The sequence below is a fragment of the Schistocerca nitens genome, chromosome 2 (assembly GCF_023898315.1).
Source record: "Schistocerca nitens isolate TAMUIC-IGC-003100 chromosome 2, iqSchNite1.1, whole genome shotgun sequence".
Lineage (NCBI taxonomy): Eukaryota > Metazoa > Arthropoda > Insecta > Orthoptera > Acrididae > Schistocerca > Schistocerca nitens.
Genome location: NC_064615.1, coordinates 610,082,615 through 610,102,765, shown reverse-complemented (window position 1 = coordinate 610,102,765; position 20,151 = coordinate 610,082,615). Strand labels below are relative to the sequence as shown.

The window sequence follows — 20,151 nt, the reverse complement described above, 5'->3', positions numbered from 1 at the left end:
CTGACTTTCGGCTTCCGTTTGTGTTGCAGGAGCAAGAGCCGCAGCGTGGACCATGGCTTTGTGGCGCCATTCGACTTGGACTCGCTGCGCTCCAAAGTGGAGGGCCGCTTTGAGTCCGTTGACAAGCTCTCCAGATCCGGTAAGTCGGACACTTCTTACGTATAATACTGTACGGAAAACATTAGAGTATTACCTGGCAAAGCGAACTTAAGATCTGGCTAGGATGGCAACGCCGTCATGTTTACGACCGAGAACCCAGAGGGGAATGTAGCAGTAGTACAGATGCCAGTAGCCTTAAAAGATGAGCGCTGCCACACGCTATACGTCTGCACGCTGATGCCCTGCGTCGGAACTGGACTCCAGCTGAACTTAGTAATGTGGAAGTGTTAGTTCCTGGTAGGACCGAGGCAATGGCTTGCTTTGTCAAGTAATACAGTGCGTTCACTGTAAGAAACACTGTGTACCAGGCTGTGTTCAGAAGTCCTACAACTAAGCTGTGTACGAAAAACTGTCTTTTGAGGTAAACGTGCAGGTTTTCGTTCGTTCAAGTTACAGGGTGGTTGTAGATTTACTAATTTTGTTGATATAGTATACACATTATTGGTTCTGAACGTCCAACAGGGCATTAACACTAAAAGTAAAATTACCTGAACTACTTGGAAACCTATAAGTATATAATACTGAATTCCGCAACTGACATATGGGCCGGCCGGAGTGGGCGAGCGGTTCTAGGCGCTACGGTCGCAGGTTCGAATCCTGCCTCGGGCATGGACGTGTGTGATGTCCTTAGGTTAGTTAGGTTTAAGTAGTCCTAAGTTCTAGGGGAATAATGACATCAGATGTTAAATCCCATAGTGGTCAGAGCCATTTGAACCACTTCTGACATATGGTTCATATTCTTCTAAGGAAAATTTGCGTAAAAATTCGTCGTTCGACTCACTGTCAGATACATAAAAATCCGACCTGAAATTCTTCTGTATCGTATGTTTTGTATAACTTAATAACATGCCATCTTCCTTCTTCATTGTCACTGGCGCGTCGAATTAGAGTCCTTAACATACTCCTTTCGTAGAGGTTCCAATACTTAATACGACTTTCCTTTAAAGTAAGATCACATTGAAGAGTGGCTCGATATTGTTTCATTGTAATCATACACACAAAGAATGTCAGCTTTCCGCTTTCGCAGCTATTACTGGACATTTTTCTTTATACATACACTAAGTCTTGCAATCTTTTTTTTTTTTTTTTTCTCAATAATAATTTGGCTGTTGCTAGTAGCAGCTGCTGCTATCACATCTACAAAAATTACATTCTCATATTATCCCGAAAATATCTAGATACGTAGGCATTATTATATCTACTTATCACCTACTTCCGTAGTGTCATTTAATTGGCTACCGTTCAGGCCAACACATTTAGAATCCATTTCGAGTTCCCTAAGCCCTTATATTCGTTGATATTACTGTTACTACTTAAACACAGCGTAAACTGATCAGTTAACGGCCTGTAGTTGCTGTGGTGCCCATCTCTCGGCTGCCTTTGTTCCTTATCGTGTCACTGCCTGAGCAGTATTTTTCCACATCTACCCGGCACGTATCCAGTATTGTTTTCTCATGAAAGTTTCCACCCAACCGGTTTCCACAAGCTACTAGAGTCGTTCAAGAAAAAGCAGTAGATCTGTTTTCTGATTAGATAATCTGATAATACATTAACGTCATGATTAGTTTAATATATAAACCTAGAAATATCATATAGATGAACTCCTCTGTTCCTCACATTTCGCAGGGTCAGCGTCGAAGATTGTTTGACTTACTATGAAATGTGGGCTGCTACAAATGTCAACTGTCATGAGAATTGATTTTTTTACTGCTTGGTCGCAGTGGGTCGATAGTTTCCGTAATAATGCCTGTGTTGAAGGCTGTTACCGAAATGCCTTTCCTTTATTGAGCCTTCTTCTCGTACAAGTTCAGAGATAACGAAACAACTTGATGATAGTGTGAAAATAAAGTGACTGATACTACGCTCTGCTGAAACCTTTCGGAAGTGAAAACCTTCCTTTTGTTTTGCTGTGGCCTTATGGTTACTTATAATACAGTTTCTATCGCTGAAGATTCGATCGGTCAGAGAGGCAAAATTATGTTCTACGCATGCATGTTGATTTAAAGCGAGAAGTCTTTTATTCACATAAATAACTTGTACACTCCATTAGTTTTTTCATTCTTAGAGTTATTTTACTCAGATTCTTAGTGTCTGCATCTAATTAGGAATTATTAGAGATTTGCAGTTACCATGTCAACATGTGTCGTACTTCAATTACGTTTTATTATTATTATTTTTATCGTCATCATCACTATTATCGTAACACAGCACATAACTCAGACTGAAGTTATGATATATTAACAGAAGTGCATGACAAGGAGACAGTCTGGAAAAATAATAAAATTGCTAGGGGAGAAGAAAGGAAAAATATGAATATTACGGAAGCTGGGAGAATACAGTCAGCAGGAGGGTAAAGGGTTTATTGTTGGACGGGAGGGGAGACAGCCGAGATACCCCTAACGGAATGTAATCCGAAGATGGGAAAGGCTTATAATCTCTTCTTGACTGTAGCCTGATTTTGCATCAGGCACGGGCCACTTGGTAGTTTGTTCGACAAACGTAGATTACATTAATGAAGAGATCTGATGGTAAGGAGAAAGGACATGATCAACCAGTGCTCCGAAGCATTCATGGCTACCTCATTTTGCGTGAAATTTTCATTATTTGTAGCTTCTTTAACCATGTCACAGTTACATAGGTTTGGAACAACGGAGGAATTACTAGCTTTTTCTTCCTTGTTAGTAAGAGACCTTTCGCGGACGTTCCGAGGTGCATCACTGATAGGTCAAACCATTGCACGAAGTAAGGAAAGTGTACAGGCTGTTCCGCAATTCTTGTTACAGACTTCTAACAGTTGCAGAGGGGACCTAGCAGACAAAAGCCTTAATAAGAAATGCATATCCGGTAATGTACCATGTGACTGTAACATAAGTTTCTAAGATCAGATCACGTCCAAGTCTTCCGTTTCACGGTGCGCAAACGATGGTGACAATGTGTGCTATACAGCAGTCCATGGCATGTGCAATGTGTAGAGTACTCCTCTACGTGAAGAACAACGTCCTTTTTAAGTCGAGATTACCATTACGCCGCAGTGGTAATGAAGACATTTCGTATCTCGTAGTCTGTACTAGAACGTTCCAAACTTTTTCTCATGACGACACTCCTCTAATACATACAGTACCTCGAGACACCCGCTCACTAAAATTAATAAAAGAAATTCTATTGTAACCAACGCTATTTTAAAACAATTTTATATCTGATTTATAAGTAGAGTGTAATTATACATTAAACAACTTTCATAGATACAAAACTTTAGAATACTTTAAGGAATTTAGTGGCTCAAATGGGCTGGACGAGCATTACAAATCTGAATTTACTAGTCTCGCGACACCACTGATTCTGTCACTCAACATCGCAGTGGTGTTTGGGCACGCAGTTTGGAAAGCTTTGCCGTGTACCATATGACTGTGTCGTAATATACAAAGCTGACTTCTGTCAACGAATATAAAACTGACCTTAAGGTACTGTGATGACAAGTATTTACTCTGGAACTTAGAATCTCTGACGAGAGCAAAAAATATTTCCTGTGAATGTGTTTCCTGCAAGCTACAAGAGTTTTTCTGTACAAGGTGTAAGAGAATAGTGATTTGGTAATAGTTAAGTTACCGATGTTAATATGGCAACAGTGTATTAATAGATATTATTTTCACTATGTGCGTAGCCTCTCAGTTGTTTAATGTTGAGTATTGTTGAAGTTAAAATGCTCAACGTACAAATGACAATGACATTTGTACATGGGTGCTAAAGCACAGGGTACTTATTTATGGCATTTTTTTGTAATTTAACTGGCATGTATGATATTAATGCCATTTATGTATACACTCTGTTAATCTTTTTTCTCTTGCTGTAGACCACTTGATAATGACCTTAAGGCCGAAATTGCAATACCGGAAATTAATAATTTTCACGGTCACTGGTGACTATGAGTCTTCTGAAAAAATTATGACTGTGATCCTCAAACACGATAAATGTATCAGTTTGTCGCAGCCGTTTTTGTACTCGGACGAAAATGATACGGGATGTCATAACTACAGCTGGAAGTGACACTGAGCCCTCATCTGAGTTGTGTGCGTACCTTGAAGGGGGATATCAAAAAGTGATCTGATCTTTGAACGTATTTTACATCCGAATCGTAAATTTCCGGATATGGGCTCATTGTTAGAAGACATGCAAATAATTGAGAGGCGGCTGCTAGATTTGCTAATGGTAAGTTCGAGCAACACGCAGGTATTACGGATATGCTTCGGGAAGTCAACTGGGAATCCCTGGAGGGAAGGTGACACTCTTTCCGAAGAACGTATTGAGAAAATTTAGAGAACGGGCATTTGAAGCTGACTGCAGAAAGATTCTGTTGCCTCAAACATACATTGGACTTGAGGACCACGAATATGAGATGAGAGAAATTATGGCTCCTACAGAGGTATATAGACAGTTGTTTCTCCCTCTTTCTATTTGCAAGGGGAACGAAAAGGGAGTGACTAGTAGTGGTACGCGGTACCCTCTGCCACGCGCATAAGTCGATTGCGAAGTATCGATGTAGATGCAGACAAATGGTTCAAATGGCTCTGAGTACTATGGGACTTAACATCTTAGGTCATCAGTCCCCTGGAACTTAGAAATACTTAAACCTAACTAACCTAAGAACATCACACACATCCATGCCCGAGGCAGGATTCGAACCTGCGACCTTAGCAGTCCCGCGGTTCCGGACTGCAGCGCCTAGAACCACAAGGTCACCGCGGCCGGCTAGATGCAGACACTGTTAAAACTTTGTCTACTCCATAACCCCTAGAATCCTATAACAGAAAGTGAGAAAGAACCCGTATAAGTGGAGCAGAGGCGAATGGGGAATCATTCTGACGACGGTATGGGCCGCAAGTTGGAAAATCCACTAATATAAGCGACTCTGACAAAGGGCAGTTAGCTATGGCCTGGCGCCTGGGAAGGAGCTGGTCAGCTGTCCGCGTGCTACAGCCTTGGAAATACCCCTTCCAGTAGCCTTCCTGTCAACAAATTATTAAGCTCTAAACCTCACGACAAGAAAAGTGTCTCCTATGCATTGCAAAATATTGTGTGCGAGGCAAGGACGTCATGATCGCTGAAATTCGAGCCTGGAGTCCAGTCTACCCACAGACGTAACCAAAGCAGGGAAACTGGCGAAGCTGACCCTGGTGTGGATGTGAAGACCGGTGGGACCACTCATCTGTGCTTCAGTCGGGTAAAGTTGCCTCGATGCTGACTGACTCCCACAGCCTCTGCCGCAAAGAACGTGTTTGACACGTGCGTAGTCTTGGCAGGCTGACAAGTACTCGATTGAATTACGTCACTCAGTCTGAGTCTGTCCAGCTGATAACATTCATAAGTGAAGGCTATATGTACGAAACGCTACCATTAAGTGTTCAACCGTTTTTGATGGTGTAGTGTTAACAAATTAATAAACCTTCAATATTGTCGCTGTTTGTGGTATATAAATAAGTTCAATTGTAACACAAAGAAAATTAATCTGCTTTTATAGCCCATGAACATTGACATGCGTGTTGTTGCCTGGCAGCAGTGGCCATTCTACTATATACTCTCTATATAATTATCGGTTCAGTAGCAGTAAGGGATCATTTGCCACCAATGACAATGGATCGTAATAATTGCAAGCACATTACTATTTGTTGAATGATCGTTTTAGGCCTTTATTTGATCGCTATATGCCGAACTATTAGAGCTATTCCCGTTACTAGGAGGGAATTTTTAAAGACTGATCATTAAACAAGACTTGCGCGCTACGCAGGAGGATGAATAGGCAAGCGTAAAGACAACTGAAGTGAGATGCATGATTTCTGCAGAAATAGCTATGCAGAGTAGCAGAACGATACGCCAGCAGATACACTCCTGGAAATGGAAAAAAGAACACATTGACACCGTTGTGTCAGACCCACCATACTTGCTCCGGACACTGCGAGAGGGCTGTACAAGCAATGATCACACGCACGGCACAGCGGACACACCAGGAACCGCGGTGTTGGCCGTCGAATGGCGCTAGCTGCGCAGCATTTGTGCACCGCCGCCGTCAGTGTCAGCCAGTTTGCCGTGGCATACGGAGCTCCATCGCAGTCTTTAACACTGGTAGCATGCCGCGACAGCGTGGACGTGAACCGTATGTGCAGTTGACGGACTTTGAGCGAGGGCGTATAGTGGGCATGCGGGAGGCCGGGTGGACGTACCGCCGAATTGCTCAACACGTGGGGCGTGAGGTCTCCACAGTACATCGATGTTGTCGCCAGTGGTCGGCGGAAGGTGCACGCGCCCGTCGACCTGGGACCGGACCGCAGCGACGCACGGATGCACGCCAAGACCGTAGGATCCTACGCAGTGCCGTAGGGGACCGCACCGCCACTTCCCAGCAAATTAGGGACACTGTTGCTCCTGGGGTATCGGCGAGGACCATTCGCAACCGTCTCCATGAAGCTGGGCTACGGTCCCGCACACCGTTAGGCCGTCTTCCGCTCACGCCCCAACATCGTGCAGCCCGCCTCCAGTGGTGTCGCGACAGGCGTGAATGGAGGGACGAATGGAGACGTGTCGTCTTCAGCGATGAGAGTCGCTTCTGCCTTGGTGCCAATGATGGTCGTATGCGTGTTTGGCGCCGTGCAGGTGAGCGCCACAATCAGGACCGCATACGACCGAGGCACACAGGGCCAACACCCGGCATCATGGTGTGGGGAGCGATCTCCTACACTGGCCGTACACCACTGGTGATCGTCGAGGGGACACTGAATAGTGCACGGTACATCCAAACCGTCATCGAACCCATCGTTCTACCATTCCTAGACCGGCAAGGGAACTCGCTGTTCCAACAGGACAATGCACGTCCGCATGTATCCCGTGCCACCCAACGTGCTCTAGAAGGTGTAAGTCAACTACCCTGGCCAGCAAGATCTCCGGATCTGTCCCCCATTGAGCATGTTTGGGACTGGATGAAGCGTCGTCTCACGCGGTCTGCACGTCCAGCACGAACGCTGGTCCAACTGAGGCGCCAGGTGGAAATGGCATGGCAAGCCGTTCCACAGGACTACATCCAGCATCTCTACGATCGTCTCCATGGGAGATTAGCAGCCTGCATTGCTGCGAAAGGTGGATATACACTGTACTAGTGCCGACATTGTGCATGCTCTGTTGCCTGTGTCTATGTGCCTGTGGTTCTGTCAGTGTGATCATGTGATGTATCTGACCCCAGGAATGTGTCAATAAAGTTTCCCCTTCCTGGGACAATGAATTCACGGTGTTCTTATTTCAATTTCCAGGAATGTAATATTTTAGACGATAACAATCGAATAGGTCGTCTACAAAGAACATTGTGCACAATCTTGACAGTATAATATTCATCTAAAAGAATTAAACTACAACGTATTCTGTTGATGTGAACGATATGGAACTGAAGACTGACGGAGAAACTCGACGCTCCATTCTGCTCCTCAGGGCATTGCAACTCGGTATATATCTTAGCCTCTTCAACAAGTTTCCTCCGTGGTGCCCGTAGAAAAAAAGGTAAGCTGAATAGTGAAGTTGCCTCGAACAGAAGCGCTCGTGTTAAAATCCATCGCGTGCGAGACGTAGAGATGGAACACTGTCCCAGATTGACAACGGTCGCTGAACCATCACCTGTGACCTCGGAAGAAACCTTTCTGGCGTTACCCTGCAGCGATTTAGTCTCAGAACGTTGTACAGGCGAGACTGAGAAGAAAATATAATGGAAAATCAAAACACTTAGAGTTTTTGTTACGCGATAATGAAACAAAGGTAAGATACACTGCTGAGAAACATGCCGCGAAGTTATAAAAGTGAATTAGAGAGAATTGTGTTGTAGTGAAAGTTGACGAAGAAAATGAAACAATAGGAAAAGTGGTAACTATTAGATATGATTCGATTTATCGACTTACTCGATGTGTGTAATGATACTCTCATGTACTGGCCTAGGTAGAGTAGCTCGTCTCGCTGTTCCACTAGTTGACGCAGTAAGACACTGCTAACTAGAGTGACCACCAGTGACATAACTGTTCATAGGGCCAGCATGACACCAAGCAGCGTGTTCACTGTACAACTTACCGCTAGGCACACTTTGTTCTTCCAAATACTAACTATAGCAGTGAACAGAAAGTTACTAACAGAGAATTTGTATTAACGGACTCTGTGTTGTTGTGTAGTGCAAAGGTTTCACGCTTCGTATGCCATAGCTATTTTGTGCTTCATCAGTCGTTCCGTGCGTTTGATATCGTCCTTGGTCTTCTCGTATTTCGTGTTCATATTTTCACTTGCACATAACGCTTACTCTTGACGTCCTCTCTCATCTCGTGTGTACCTTAGAGTATTCGTTTATCCCTGCAAGTTCCCCTTCTGCTGTTCCTTACAACGCAATTAACGATCCTCGGATCCCGTAGCTGATGCCCCACTAAGCTGTAAGTAGCATAACGCCACACCGCTAAGAGTGGCAGTTAATTTCAGTGGACGCTAAGTCTCTGGGAACATACTTTGTTGTGCATCACTTGAAAAGAATGCTGCCATGCACTTGGTCTCATCACTTGTTGCCACGACTTCGATTAGAATTTGTGTTGTACTCAGTTTTATGTCAGATGCATATCTGGACAGTTGACAAAAATTCCTTCAATGACCCACTGTAGCCTCATGTCAAGTGGCTGTAATAAATAAAATGGTCACGTGCCTCCCATCAAGGTACAGGTCTTTGTCATGATTACATTTCGGTGGCTTGCAGGTCTGTCGCTGTTTCATTTATTTCAGCAGCTGATTATTCGCTTCTCGAGATTGAGTTCACCCCACTCCACAAAAATTATGAGGTGGTGAACAGGACTCGAAGCCAAATATCAGCTCTGATAACTTACCAGCCGTAATCACTTTGCTTCGATGCGATCACTGAAATGAGATTAGGTACGAATCTCACCTCATAAATAATACATCGATTCAGTCAGCATGAATACTTAGACCATAGTGTGTATCGCAAAAATTGGCTACTGCGCGTTTGAGCCTTAATGAAGATAAATAAGACGTATATATGTCAGAAAAGTTATTTCACCGTGTAATCCTTACTGTTACACTGAAAAACAGTCGCCATACTCAGCTCTAGCCTCATTCTTGAAACTTCGTCGCCAGCACGAACTTCACTTTTAATGGGTTAAACTATATTCTCCCTTCCCCCTATGCCCACCTTTCTGTCTTTTATGCATACGCAACACAGTATTCTCTCTACATTTAGTGTTTGAATATTATCATAGTGGTCAGATGGATATTTTTAGTATAGAATTAGAGCTGTTCAATTATTTTGTTACAGGCCCTACATGTAGCCCTCATGCGTTTCTCACCCTTGACTTAGCTTCTTCTCCATGTAAGCATGATGGCGTATTAATGCCCAGGACGTGCTAATTGTTTATCGTGCTGATACAATAGCTTCATAGCTAGCAATCATATACACCTAAAATATGGAACGTTCCATAGGTCACATCAATATTCAAGAAAGGGAATAGGAGTAATTGGCTATATTACACAGGCATATCACTGACATCGATTTGCAGTAGGCTTTTGGTACGTATGTGTTCGAACAATACGAATTATCTCGAACGAAACCCTCTATTGACCCATTGTCACCACGGACTCAAAGTATCGTTCTTGTGAAACACAATTGGTCCTTATTCACACCAGGTAATGAGTGCTATCGACAGTGAATCTCAGGTTGATTCCATGTTTCTAGATTTCGAGAACGCTTTTGACACCGTTCTTCTAAGCAGCTTCTAAGCAGCTTCTAAGCAGCTTCTAATCAATTTGCGTGCCTATGGAGTATAGTCTCAGTTGTGCGACTGCACTCTTGATTTCCAGTGAGGAAGGTCACAGTTTATAATAATCGACGGAAAATAATAGAGTGAAACAGAAGTGATAGCTGGCGTTCCCGGTGAAGTGCTGTAGGCCATCTGCTGTTCTTAAACTATGTAAATGAGTTAGGGAACAATGTGCACGGCCCTCAGATTGCTTGTAAATCACGCCGTCGTTTACCGTCTAGTAAAGCCATCAGAAGATCAAAACCAATTGCAAAATGATTTAGATAAGATATCTGTATGGTGCGAAGAGTGGCAGTTGACTCCAAATAATCCTGTTACACAATAGATCATACAAATTACAGGTTGTATATTCAGCTAAATATCTACAGATAACAATTACGAACACTTTAATTGGAACGATCATACAGATGTTCTGGGTAAGGTAACCCAGAAACTGAGTTTTATTGGAAGGGAACTTGAAAGATGCAACAGTTCTACTAGAGAGACTGCCTACACTACTCTTGTCCGTTCTCTTTTGAAGTACTGCTGCGCGGTGAGAGATTCCCATAAGATAAGACTGAGAGAGGACATCGAAAAAGTTCAAAGAAAGGCAGCTCGTTTTGTCATCATCATCATTAAGTTCAAAGAAAGGCAGCTCTTTTTGTCGTCGTCGTCGTCGTCGTCGTCGTCGTTTAAGACTGATTGTGCCTTTCAGCGTTCAGTCTGGAGCATAGCCCCCCTTATAAAATTCCTCCATGATCCCCTATTCAGTGCTAACATTGGTGCCTCTTCTGATGTTAAACCTATTACTTCAAAATCATTCTTAACCGAATCCAGGTACCTTCTCCTTGGTCTACCCCGACTCCTCCTACCCTCTGCTGCTGAACCCATGAGTCTCTTGAGTAACCTTGCTTCTCCCATGCGTGTAACATGACCCCACCATCTAAGCCTGTTTACCCTGACTGCTACATCTATAGAGTTCATTCCCAGTTTTTCTTTGATTTCCTCATCGTGGACACCCTCCTGCCATTGTTCCCATCTATTAGTACCTGCAATCATCCTAGCTAATTTCATATCCGTAACCTTAACCTTGTTGATAAGGTAACCTGAATCCACCCACCTTTCGCTCCCTTACAACAAAGTTGGTCGAAAGATTGAACGGTGCACAGATAACTTGCTCTGGGTACTGACTTCCTTCTTGCAGAAGAGAGTAGATCTTAGCTGAGCGCTCACTGCATTAGCTTTGCTACACCTCGCTTCCAGTTCTTTCACTATGTTGCCATCCTGTGAGAATATGCATCCTAAGTACTTGAAACCGTCCACCTGTTCTAACTTTGTTCCTCCTATTTGGCACTCAATCCGTTTATATTTCTTTCCCACTGACATTACTTTCGTTTTGGAGACGCTAATCTTCATACCATAGTCCTTACATTTCTGATCTAGCTCTGAAATATTACTTTGCAAACTTTCAATCGAATCTGCCATCACAACTAAGTCATCCGCATGTGCAAGACTGCTTATTTTTTCACATATCTTAATCTAACCCAGCCAGTCCATTGTTTTCAACATATGATCCATAAATAATATGAACAACAGTGGAGACAGGTTGCAGCCTTGTCTTACCCCTGAAACTACTCTGAACCATGAACTCAATTTACCGTCAACTCTAACTGCTGCCTGACTATCCATGAAAAGACCTTTAATTGCTTGCAAAAGTTTGCCTCTTATTCCATAATCTCGAAGAACAGACAATAACTTCCTCCTAGGAACCAGGTCATATGCCTTTTCTAGATCTATAAAGCACAGAAACAATTCCCTGTTCCACTCATAACACTTCTCCATTATTTGCCGTAAGCTAAAGATCTGGTCCTTACAACCTCCAAGAGGCCTAAACCCACACTGATTTTCATCCAATTGGTCCTCAACTAATACTCGCACTTTCCTTTCAACAATACCCGAGAAGATTTTACCAACAACGCTGATTAAAGAGATACCTCTGTAGTTGTTACAATCTTCTCTGTTTCCATGTTTAAAGATTGGTGTGATTACTGCTTTTGTCCAGTCTGATGGAACCTGTCCCGACTCCCAGGCTATTTCAATTATCCTGTGTAGCCATTTAAGACCTGACATTCCACTGTATTTGATGAGTTCCGACTTAATTTCATCCACCCCAGCTGCTTTATTGCACTGCAATTTATTGACCATTTTCTCCACTTCCTCAAATGTGATCCTATTTCCATCATCATTCCTATCCCATTCTACCTCGAAATCTGAAACATTACTGATCGCATTTTCACCTACATTGAGCACCTCTTCAAAGTATTCCCTCCATCTGCCCAAGGCATCCACAGGATTCACCAGCAGTTTTCCTGAGCTGTCCAAAATACTTGTCATTTCCTTCTTACCTCCCTTTCGAAGACTGCTAATTACACTCCAGAATGGTTTTCCAGCAGTTTGACCCATAATTTCCAACCTGTTTCCAAAGTCTTCCCAAGATTTCTTCTTGGATGCTGCAGTTATCTGTTTGGCTTTGTATTATTGCAAAATATGGGAGAGCCTGTCCCATATAGATAAGGGAGTTGGGATGGCAGTCATTTAAACAAAAGCTCTTTTCTTTGCGCCCAGATCTTTCGCGAAATTTCGATCACCAACTTTCTCCTTCGAAAGTAACACTATTTTGTTGATGCCCACTTACATGGGGAGAAATCATAATCATCATAAATAGGGTAAATCTGAACTCACACGGAAAGATTTAGTAATACATTATACCGCACACTGTTAGACAGTGGAACGGTAGAGAAATAGGTTAAAGGTGGTTCTATGAACCCTCTGTCAGGCACTTAAGTGTGAATGGCGTAGCAGTTATGTGTATGCAGATGCATGAGATGCTGGAAAATTATTCAGATTATGAAGCGTGCTGCATAACTTCGACCATTCTCCACCAAAAATTATTTATTTATGCCCGAGAGGGGATGGAAATACCTTGGAACAGGTGGAGAAGGTATACCTGATAAATAAATCATTATTTAGAGAATATCTAGCACAACGTACATGCTTCAGATACATTTTAAGTGAAACTCTGCACGCACACACAGAACACATTCCCGACTGACCGAAGTAATCCTCTTAGCGTCTGCAGCTGCATCAGGTGTACCTGGTGAACTTAAGTAGGTTTGTGGGAACGAACTATGGCGACACCATTTTTGCATGAAATGTTTTCAGTTCTCTTGTCGCATGAGACGAGAGTAAAAACGAGCTTTCGACAATTACCATTGTCAGGGCAGGAATTCCGAGAAAATTTTACAAGATGTGCTCCCAATTAAGGTAGTCATGGACCAGTTTGGGACCGTGTAAAAGTTTTCATTCATGTCCAGCGTAGCCGATGTCTGAAAACTTGGTGCTTAGAGAGCTGTAGGCGAATTTATGCCTACATTCGTATTCTCAAATATACTATAAAGCGCTTTTAAGATGATGGTTTTTCTGTTTGTGTGTTCAGGTCCACGAATTAAACATGGGAAGCATGGCTCCCTGCAAACCGCTAGTCTATGTTCAATTTTCGCGTTCTCTAAAGTAACGCTAAGAGAACTTTGTGACTGGGATTGCATCTTCAGTTGGATGTCTGCAAATTCAGTCGTCCAGCATTCATAATTCTCCCACGAATCAAACAAGCCTGCGACGTTCTTGGTACTTGTGAGTACTGCTATAACGTTTGTCATTATAATGAAGTCAACATTCGACAAGAGATCGAAGATCGGCGGCAAGAACTGTAACATGCTGGTGCCGAAATTCCAATTCTCGAGTCCAGTGACGCTATTCTTCAAGGATTTCTGCGTGAAAAGCTTGAGCTGTCTGGATGTGGTGGTGGCCGTGATTAAATAAAGGAATTAATGAAAACTGAATAGCACAGAGGAAAATGTTGCGAACATACTCAGTTTATCGCAAGAAGAAAGAATTTTTCGTGCGAAACACACCTTGGGCAGATTTAAAGAACCCAATATTTCATTTGGACTGTAAATCAGTTCTGCTCCCTGCGTCGTATATTTCGCGCAAGGACGATAAAGGCAAGATAAGAGAGACCAAGGCACTTAGACGAAGCATACAATCATTTTTGTCTCGCTCGCTACGAAAAGAAACCATGAAAGGATCAGACAAACAAGGGAACGAAGCACCTTTGAAGTACTGTGTCTTGGGAAAATTGAAGTTGAATGTAATATGAGGACATCAGATTTGTTATAAACGGTTATAAGTATTTAAACAATGTTTCTGTCTGTGATAGCGTGCATCTGAACCGAGTATTCGGTTGCAAAGTTTTAATGCTCCAAACTATCGACTGTCGTAATAAGGCGCATTTGATTATCGTGAAATTTTTGTTGTTAATATCACAACTTCAGATTCATCGCGGGCAAAGAAATAAATATCGTTAACCATAGAGGAAAAATGCTCTATTTCTTGCTTATCTCATGAAACGAGTACGTCCGCGGGGCTGATCTAACAGCAATAATCAATGAGCAGCAGAAAGAATGTCAGTATTACTTAACCTAGTAAAGACGCAAAAGTCATGATCCCCTTTTTCCACAACTGGTATTTTGCTCTTTTTAAATTAGGAGAGCTGTTGTGAAAAATGCCGAGTTTTGTGTGATATTAAAAATGCAATTCTACGGAAATCATTAACTGAAAACAAACCACATTGAATAATGATACTGACTACATGAACAGAGCGTTTGTTCTTTAAAAACCTAAAAAATTTGAAGTCATAAAAATCGATACAGAAACATTTAACACTTTGACAAGTCACCATTTCTCATGGCAGCCGAGATATGTAGTGATGTGAGTAGGTAACAGTTTCATTAAGGAATGAACTCCTTAACGTGTTCACAACTTGCAATCGCGTATCTATGGACGTCCTACAGCTGTGCTAAGACTATTTCGCTAGAAATTTCAATATGTAAAATAAAATATTTCGTAGTTTCCTGGAGAGAATATGCAACCGTTTCAAAAGCGTCTCTTGGAAGATGGCTCTCGTTACGCTCGACTGCGAATATATACGGTCTCCCTTTGACAGTGAAATATAAAATTATGACAACTTTAAGATCAGATACTTGAAATTTTGCTCTCTAATTAGACTTGACACGAAGGTGAATGTCCGAATAGAAAGTTACTTTGTGTCCTACATTTGGCAAGCTACTCGCCGTGACTATTCAGAACAGTAGATTGAGTATTTAGATTTAGGTACGAGCTTTAATTTGCAGTTGTACTAGAAATGCAGCCGAGTGGGAGGCGTTACAACACAGGTGTTCATCGAAAAAAGTCAGCCTTATACATTCAAAAGCAGGTATTATAAGACGGGTCAAAAGACATTACTTCCGCCCACGCACATGTCACGCAATGATCGTGACGGTAAAAACAGAGATATTGAAGCTTACACAGACGAGTTCTACCCGAGCATCTTCAGCAAACCGTAGGAGAGGGAAATCATATTAGTAGGCGATGTATCATACAACACAACACGACCGTTTGTGATTTGTGGATGTGGAAGATGTGATTGCTATTATTCACAAATTATATAGCACTCTTTGTGAAAGAGATGCCAATGTACCGGGTTTTACTGGATATTAATGACGGTTACAATCTCATACACCACATGTTCGAAACTGAGGTGTTGTTACCTTTTGTCACCTGTGTTAATCAACAACTAGGACGTCTAATGCATTTGATCAGATTTGGAAAGGGGACTTGGCATTCAGTGGTGAAAATCAGTGTTTATTAATCTGACGGATAAAGGAACTGACAGTTTTCCCTGTTCCAGTCTGTACTGCGACAAAGATTGTACACACATTAAAGTCTGGTACCTATGTCGGGAAGCAGCGGATGGAGTTCGCCGGGTCACCAACCTATTTCTAACGGGAATAAAATTAGCAGAATCGAATTCGGTTACAGCAGTACGGTGTTGGATAACGAGAACTTTGTTCCGTCAGCACATTCTTCGGTTTCATCCATAACTGAAAGCGATTTTATAAATACTTGGAGAAAAAGATAACATGCTACTTTCCTGTACGTGCTCCGGTGTATAACCTACGACCGGCCTTGTTTTTGCAGAGAAACAGGCTTTAACTGTCACTCACTTCAAACAGGGCTCTGGGTGTTGGGGACGGCAGCGAGTGAGTAGTAGCTCAAATTATCACATAAAGAACTAAAGCTAAGAATTTTTTATTTGCAGATAGCAGGTGCTGGTACACAAAGAATCTCCGCGTCTCAGTACCAATGCGCGCCACCAGAGGATCGACAACAAAGTGGCGAAGCCCATTGATATCGTGTCGGCAGCAGCGGAAATGTTGGGGCTGTGTCAGGTCGCTTCAGACGACCAGTTTGACAGCCTGGTTTTGCCTGACACGGCTGCAACACTTTTGTTACTGCCGAAAACGAATTACCGCACTATACTCAGCTTCATCAATGCGCTTCGTACTATGAAACAGCGAAGCGAGGATTTCGACGTATGCAAGCACTTCAGACATGTAACTGCAAAATAACAAAAACAATTATGTAACTTCATTTTCTGAAGTGACGCTTAAAACTTTGACTAGCACAATGATGTTGGTAACACCGACCCTGAGTAATTTCCTCTGGGACGGGCGGAACCGCAGCTGGTCGGTCGCAATTCTTACTTCGTACGACTGGGTATGTTGGAGAACACGCTGTGATGGTGGCAAGGACCTAGAGCTGTGGTCGTCAAACTTCCGTGATCAGGAGCCAATACTGACATTCTGTGCCGGCACCTCTGGACGCATACGTACCGATCTTATCACTACACGGTACATCTACACCTACGTGATTACTCTGCTATTCACAATAAAGTGCCTGGCAGAGGGTTCATTGAACCACCTTCATGCTGCCTCTCTACCGTTCCACTCTCGAACGGCACGCGGGAAAAATGAGCATTAAATTTTTCTGTGCGAGCCCTGATTTCTTTTATTTCATCGTGATGATCATTTCTCCCTATGTAGGTGGGTGCCAACAGAATGTTTTCGCAATTGGAGGAGAAAACAGGTGACTGGAATTTCATGAGAAGATCCCGTCACAACGAAAAACGCCTTTGTTTTAATGATTGCCACTCCAATTCACGTATCATGTCTGTGACACTATCTCCCCTATTTCGCGATAATACAAAATGAGATACCCTTCTTTGTACTTTTTCGATGTCATCCGTCGGATCCCACACCTCACAGTAATACTCCAGAATAGGGTGGACAAGCGTGGTGTAAGCAGTTTCTTTAGTAGACCTGTTGCACCTTCTAAATGTTCTGCCAATGAACCGCAGTCTTTGGTTTGCTCTACCCACAATATTATCAATGTGATCGTTCCAATTTAGGTTATTTGTCATTGTAATCCCTAAGTATTTAGTTGAATTTACAGCCTTCAGATTTGTGTGACTTACCGCGTAATCGAAATTTAGCTGATTTCTTTTAGTACTTATGTGAATAACTTCACATTTTTCCTTATTCAGGGTCAATTGCCATTTTTCGCACCATACAGATACCTTATCTAAATCATTTTGCAAGTAGTTTTGATCATCTGATGACTTTACAAGTCGGTAAATGACAGCATCTTCTGCAAACAGTCTAAGACGGCTACTCAGATTGTCTCCTATGTCGTTAATATAGATCAGGAACAAACACTTCCATGGGGAACGCCGGATATTACTTCTGTTGTACTCGATCACTTTCCGTGTATTACTACGAACTGTGACCTTTGTGACAGGAAATCACGAAGCCACTCGCACAACTGAGGCGATACTCCGTAGGCACGCAGTTTGCTTAGAAGACGCTTGTGATGAACGGTGTCGAAAGCCTTCTGGAAATCTAAAACTATGGAATCAATTTGACATCCCCTGTTTATAGCACTTACTACTTCGTGAGTATAAAGAGCTAGTTGTGTTTCACAAGAACGGTATTATCTGAAACCGTGCTGACTATTTGTCACTAAATCGTTTTCTTCGAGGTACTTCATAATGTTAGAGTACGGTATATGTTCCAAATCCCTACTGCAAATCGACGTTAGTGATATAGGCCTGTAATTCAACGGATTACTCCTACTTCCCTTTTTGGGTATTGGTGTGACGATCAATTTTCCAGTTTTTAGGTACGGATCTATCTGTGGGAGAGTGCTTGTATATAATTGCTAAATGTGGAGCTATTTTATCAGCATTCTCTGAGAGGGATCTGACTGATATACAATCTGGACCGGAGGCCTTGCCTTTATTAAGTGATTTAAGTTGTTTCGTTACTCCGAGGATACCTACTTCTATGTTTCGCATCTTGATTGGAATTTAGGAATATTTACTTCTTCGTCTTTGGTGAAGGAGTTACGGAAAACCGTGTTTAATAGCTCTGCTTTAGTGGCACTGTCATCAGTGACTTCACCGTTGTTATCGCGCAGTGAAGGTATTGATTGCGTCTTGCCACTGGTGTGCTCTATGTATGACTAGAATCACTTTGGGTTTTCTGCCAGATTCAGAGACAGAATTTCGTTGCGCAAATTATTAAAAGCATCTCACATTAAAGTACGCGCCATATTTCGAAATTCAGTAAAACTTTGTCAATCTCGGTGATTTCGCGTTCTTTTAAATTTGGCATGATTTTTTCGTTGGTAGCCTATATAAATTAGTGTATCAGTCCTCTATAGACTAGCTATAGTAAGGATGCATTAAGCTGGCCGCCACAAGTACTGATCGTTAGAAGTCGGCGCCGTTCCGGACACTTACACTAGACTGTCCTTAGCTTTATAAGACTGACACCCATAGTGACCACAAAGCTGTCACACTGTAATTGCTTGAGGAAGTGTTGTGATGTAATCTGTGTGAGCAGATGATAAATTGATTAAGAATAGTAATTGCATTTATATTTAAGTGCATTATGCAATACCAGACACGATCACAAACGTGTACCACATGTTGTCACTTTTCTTCTATCTACTGCTTCGTAATACAACAGCCTTAATTTGATTTTATATTCCTTGTTACAAATATGTGCTGCATCTGAAGACGCTCGTCTCTGTAAGGAGCGAATTCACGAAACCGTGTCACTTTCGTTAGAAATTTGTACCAATCACGATCATCTATACGAGGCACATGCGCCAGTGAGTTGACAGTACTGGAAGACAAACAAGAAAACATTCCTCCTCCCACATTCTCCAACCCTATAGTGTGTGCGCCTCTTACCCGTCTGCCCCTGATGTAAGGACCCACTTCAATTAGCTCACGGGCGAATTCACCAACGTCAATTGCAAATAAACACATCGTGAACTATTAATGTCTAAGTATTTTTGTTTGTTAGCAGCAGGACAACTACACCCTTAGCGGCCCTTAAAGTTAGTTGACATTCTCGGACTCAGCCGTTAGTTGCTAGATGCATATTATTATACGAGGGTGATTCAAAAAGTAACAAACTATTTTTTTGCGAAGCATATATTTCACTTACAAATGCAAACAAGATGTCGTTTTTCAAGCCTCCTTTTCGATAAACTTCTCACACCGTTACACCAACTTTCCTATTACAGTCAAATAAAAGATTTTCTGTTGTGCCCGCTGTCAAGAGTGCACCGCTTCGTTAACCTCATCATCAATTTTCAATCATCGTTGTTTGAGAGCTTTCTCCAGGGGTCCAAACTCGTGGTAATCCGAAGGAGTGAGATCAGGGCTGTATGAGGGATGCAGTACGACCTGAAATCTCAATCACCGAATGACGGCAATAGTTGCAGCGACGGTATAGGGGCGCGCGCTGTCGTGAAGGAGAAAAACGCCTCTTGATGGGAAACCTCTGCGACGGCTCCGTGTTGCTGGCTTTAGCTCATTCTCCAACATGGCGCTGTACTGGGCACTATTCGCTGTTTCATCTCGTAGCTAATGGTGCTCCAAAATCGGCCCATTCATATCTCAGAAGAGGGTCAAGAAGACTTTTCCTGCAGATGGCTGAGATTTTGATTTCTTCGTGGCTGGAGATGATGTGTGCCACCATTCTGAAGACACTCTTGCTTTCTGATCATAGTGATGCACTCACCTTTCCGTCTGTGACGATACGTGTCAGAAAGTAGAGTCCTTCAGCGTTACGTCGCATGAGCACACATAAACTTCTGTTCAACAATGTACATCCAAGGCACCCATCTTGTACACAAGAATCGGTAC

At 42.5% G+C, this 20,151-nt stretch overlaps 1 protein-coding gene across 8 annotated transcripts in view; it reads left to right on the top strand.

The window, feature by feature from the left end:
- LOC126236693 (oxidation resistance protein 1) overlaps positions 1-20,151 on the top strand; it is a 785,360-nt gene that overhangs the window by 331,038 nt on the left and 434,171 nt on the right. For all 8 annotated transcript variants that reach the window (XM_049946190.1, XM_049946189.1, XM_049946188.1 and 5 more), the window contains one exon: positions 30-139. In XM_049946190.1, the coding sequence (XP_049802147.1) occupies positions 30-139 (110 nt within the window). The remainder of the gene's footprint in view (positions 1-29; positions 140-20,151) is intronic.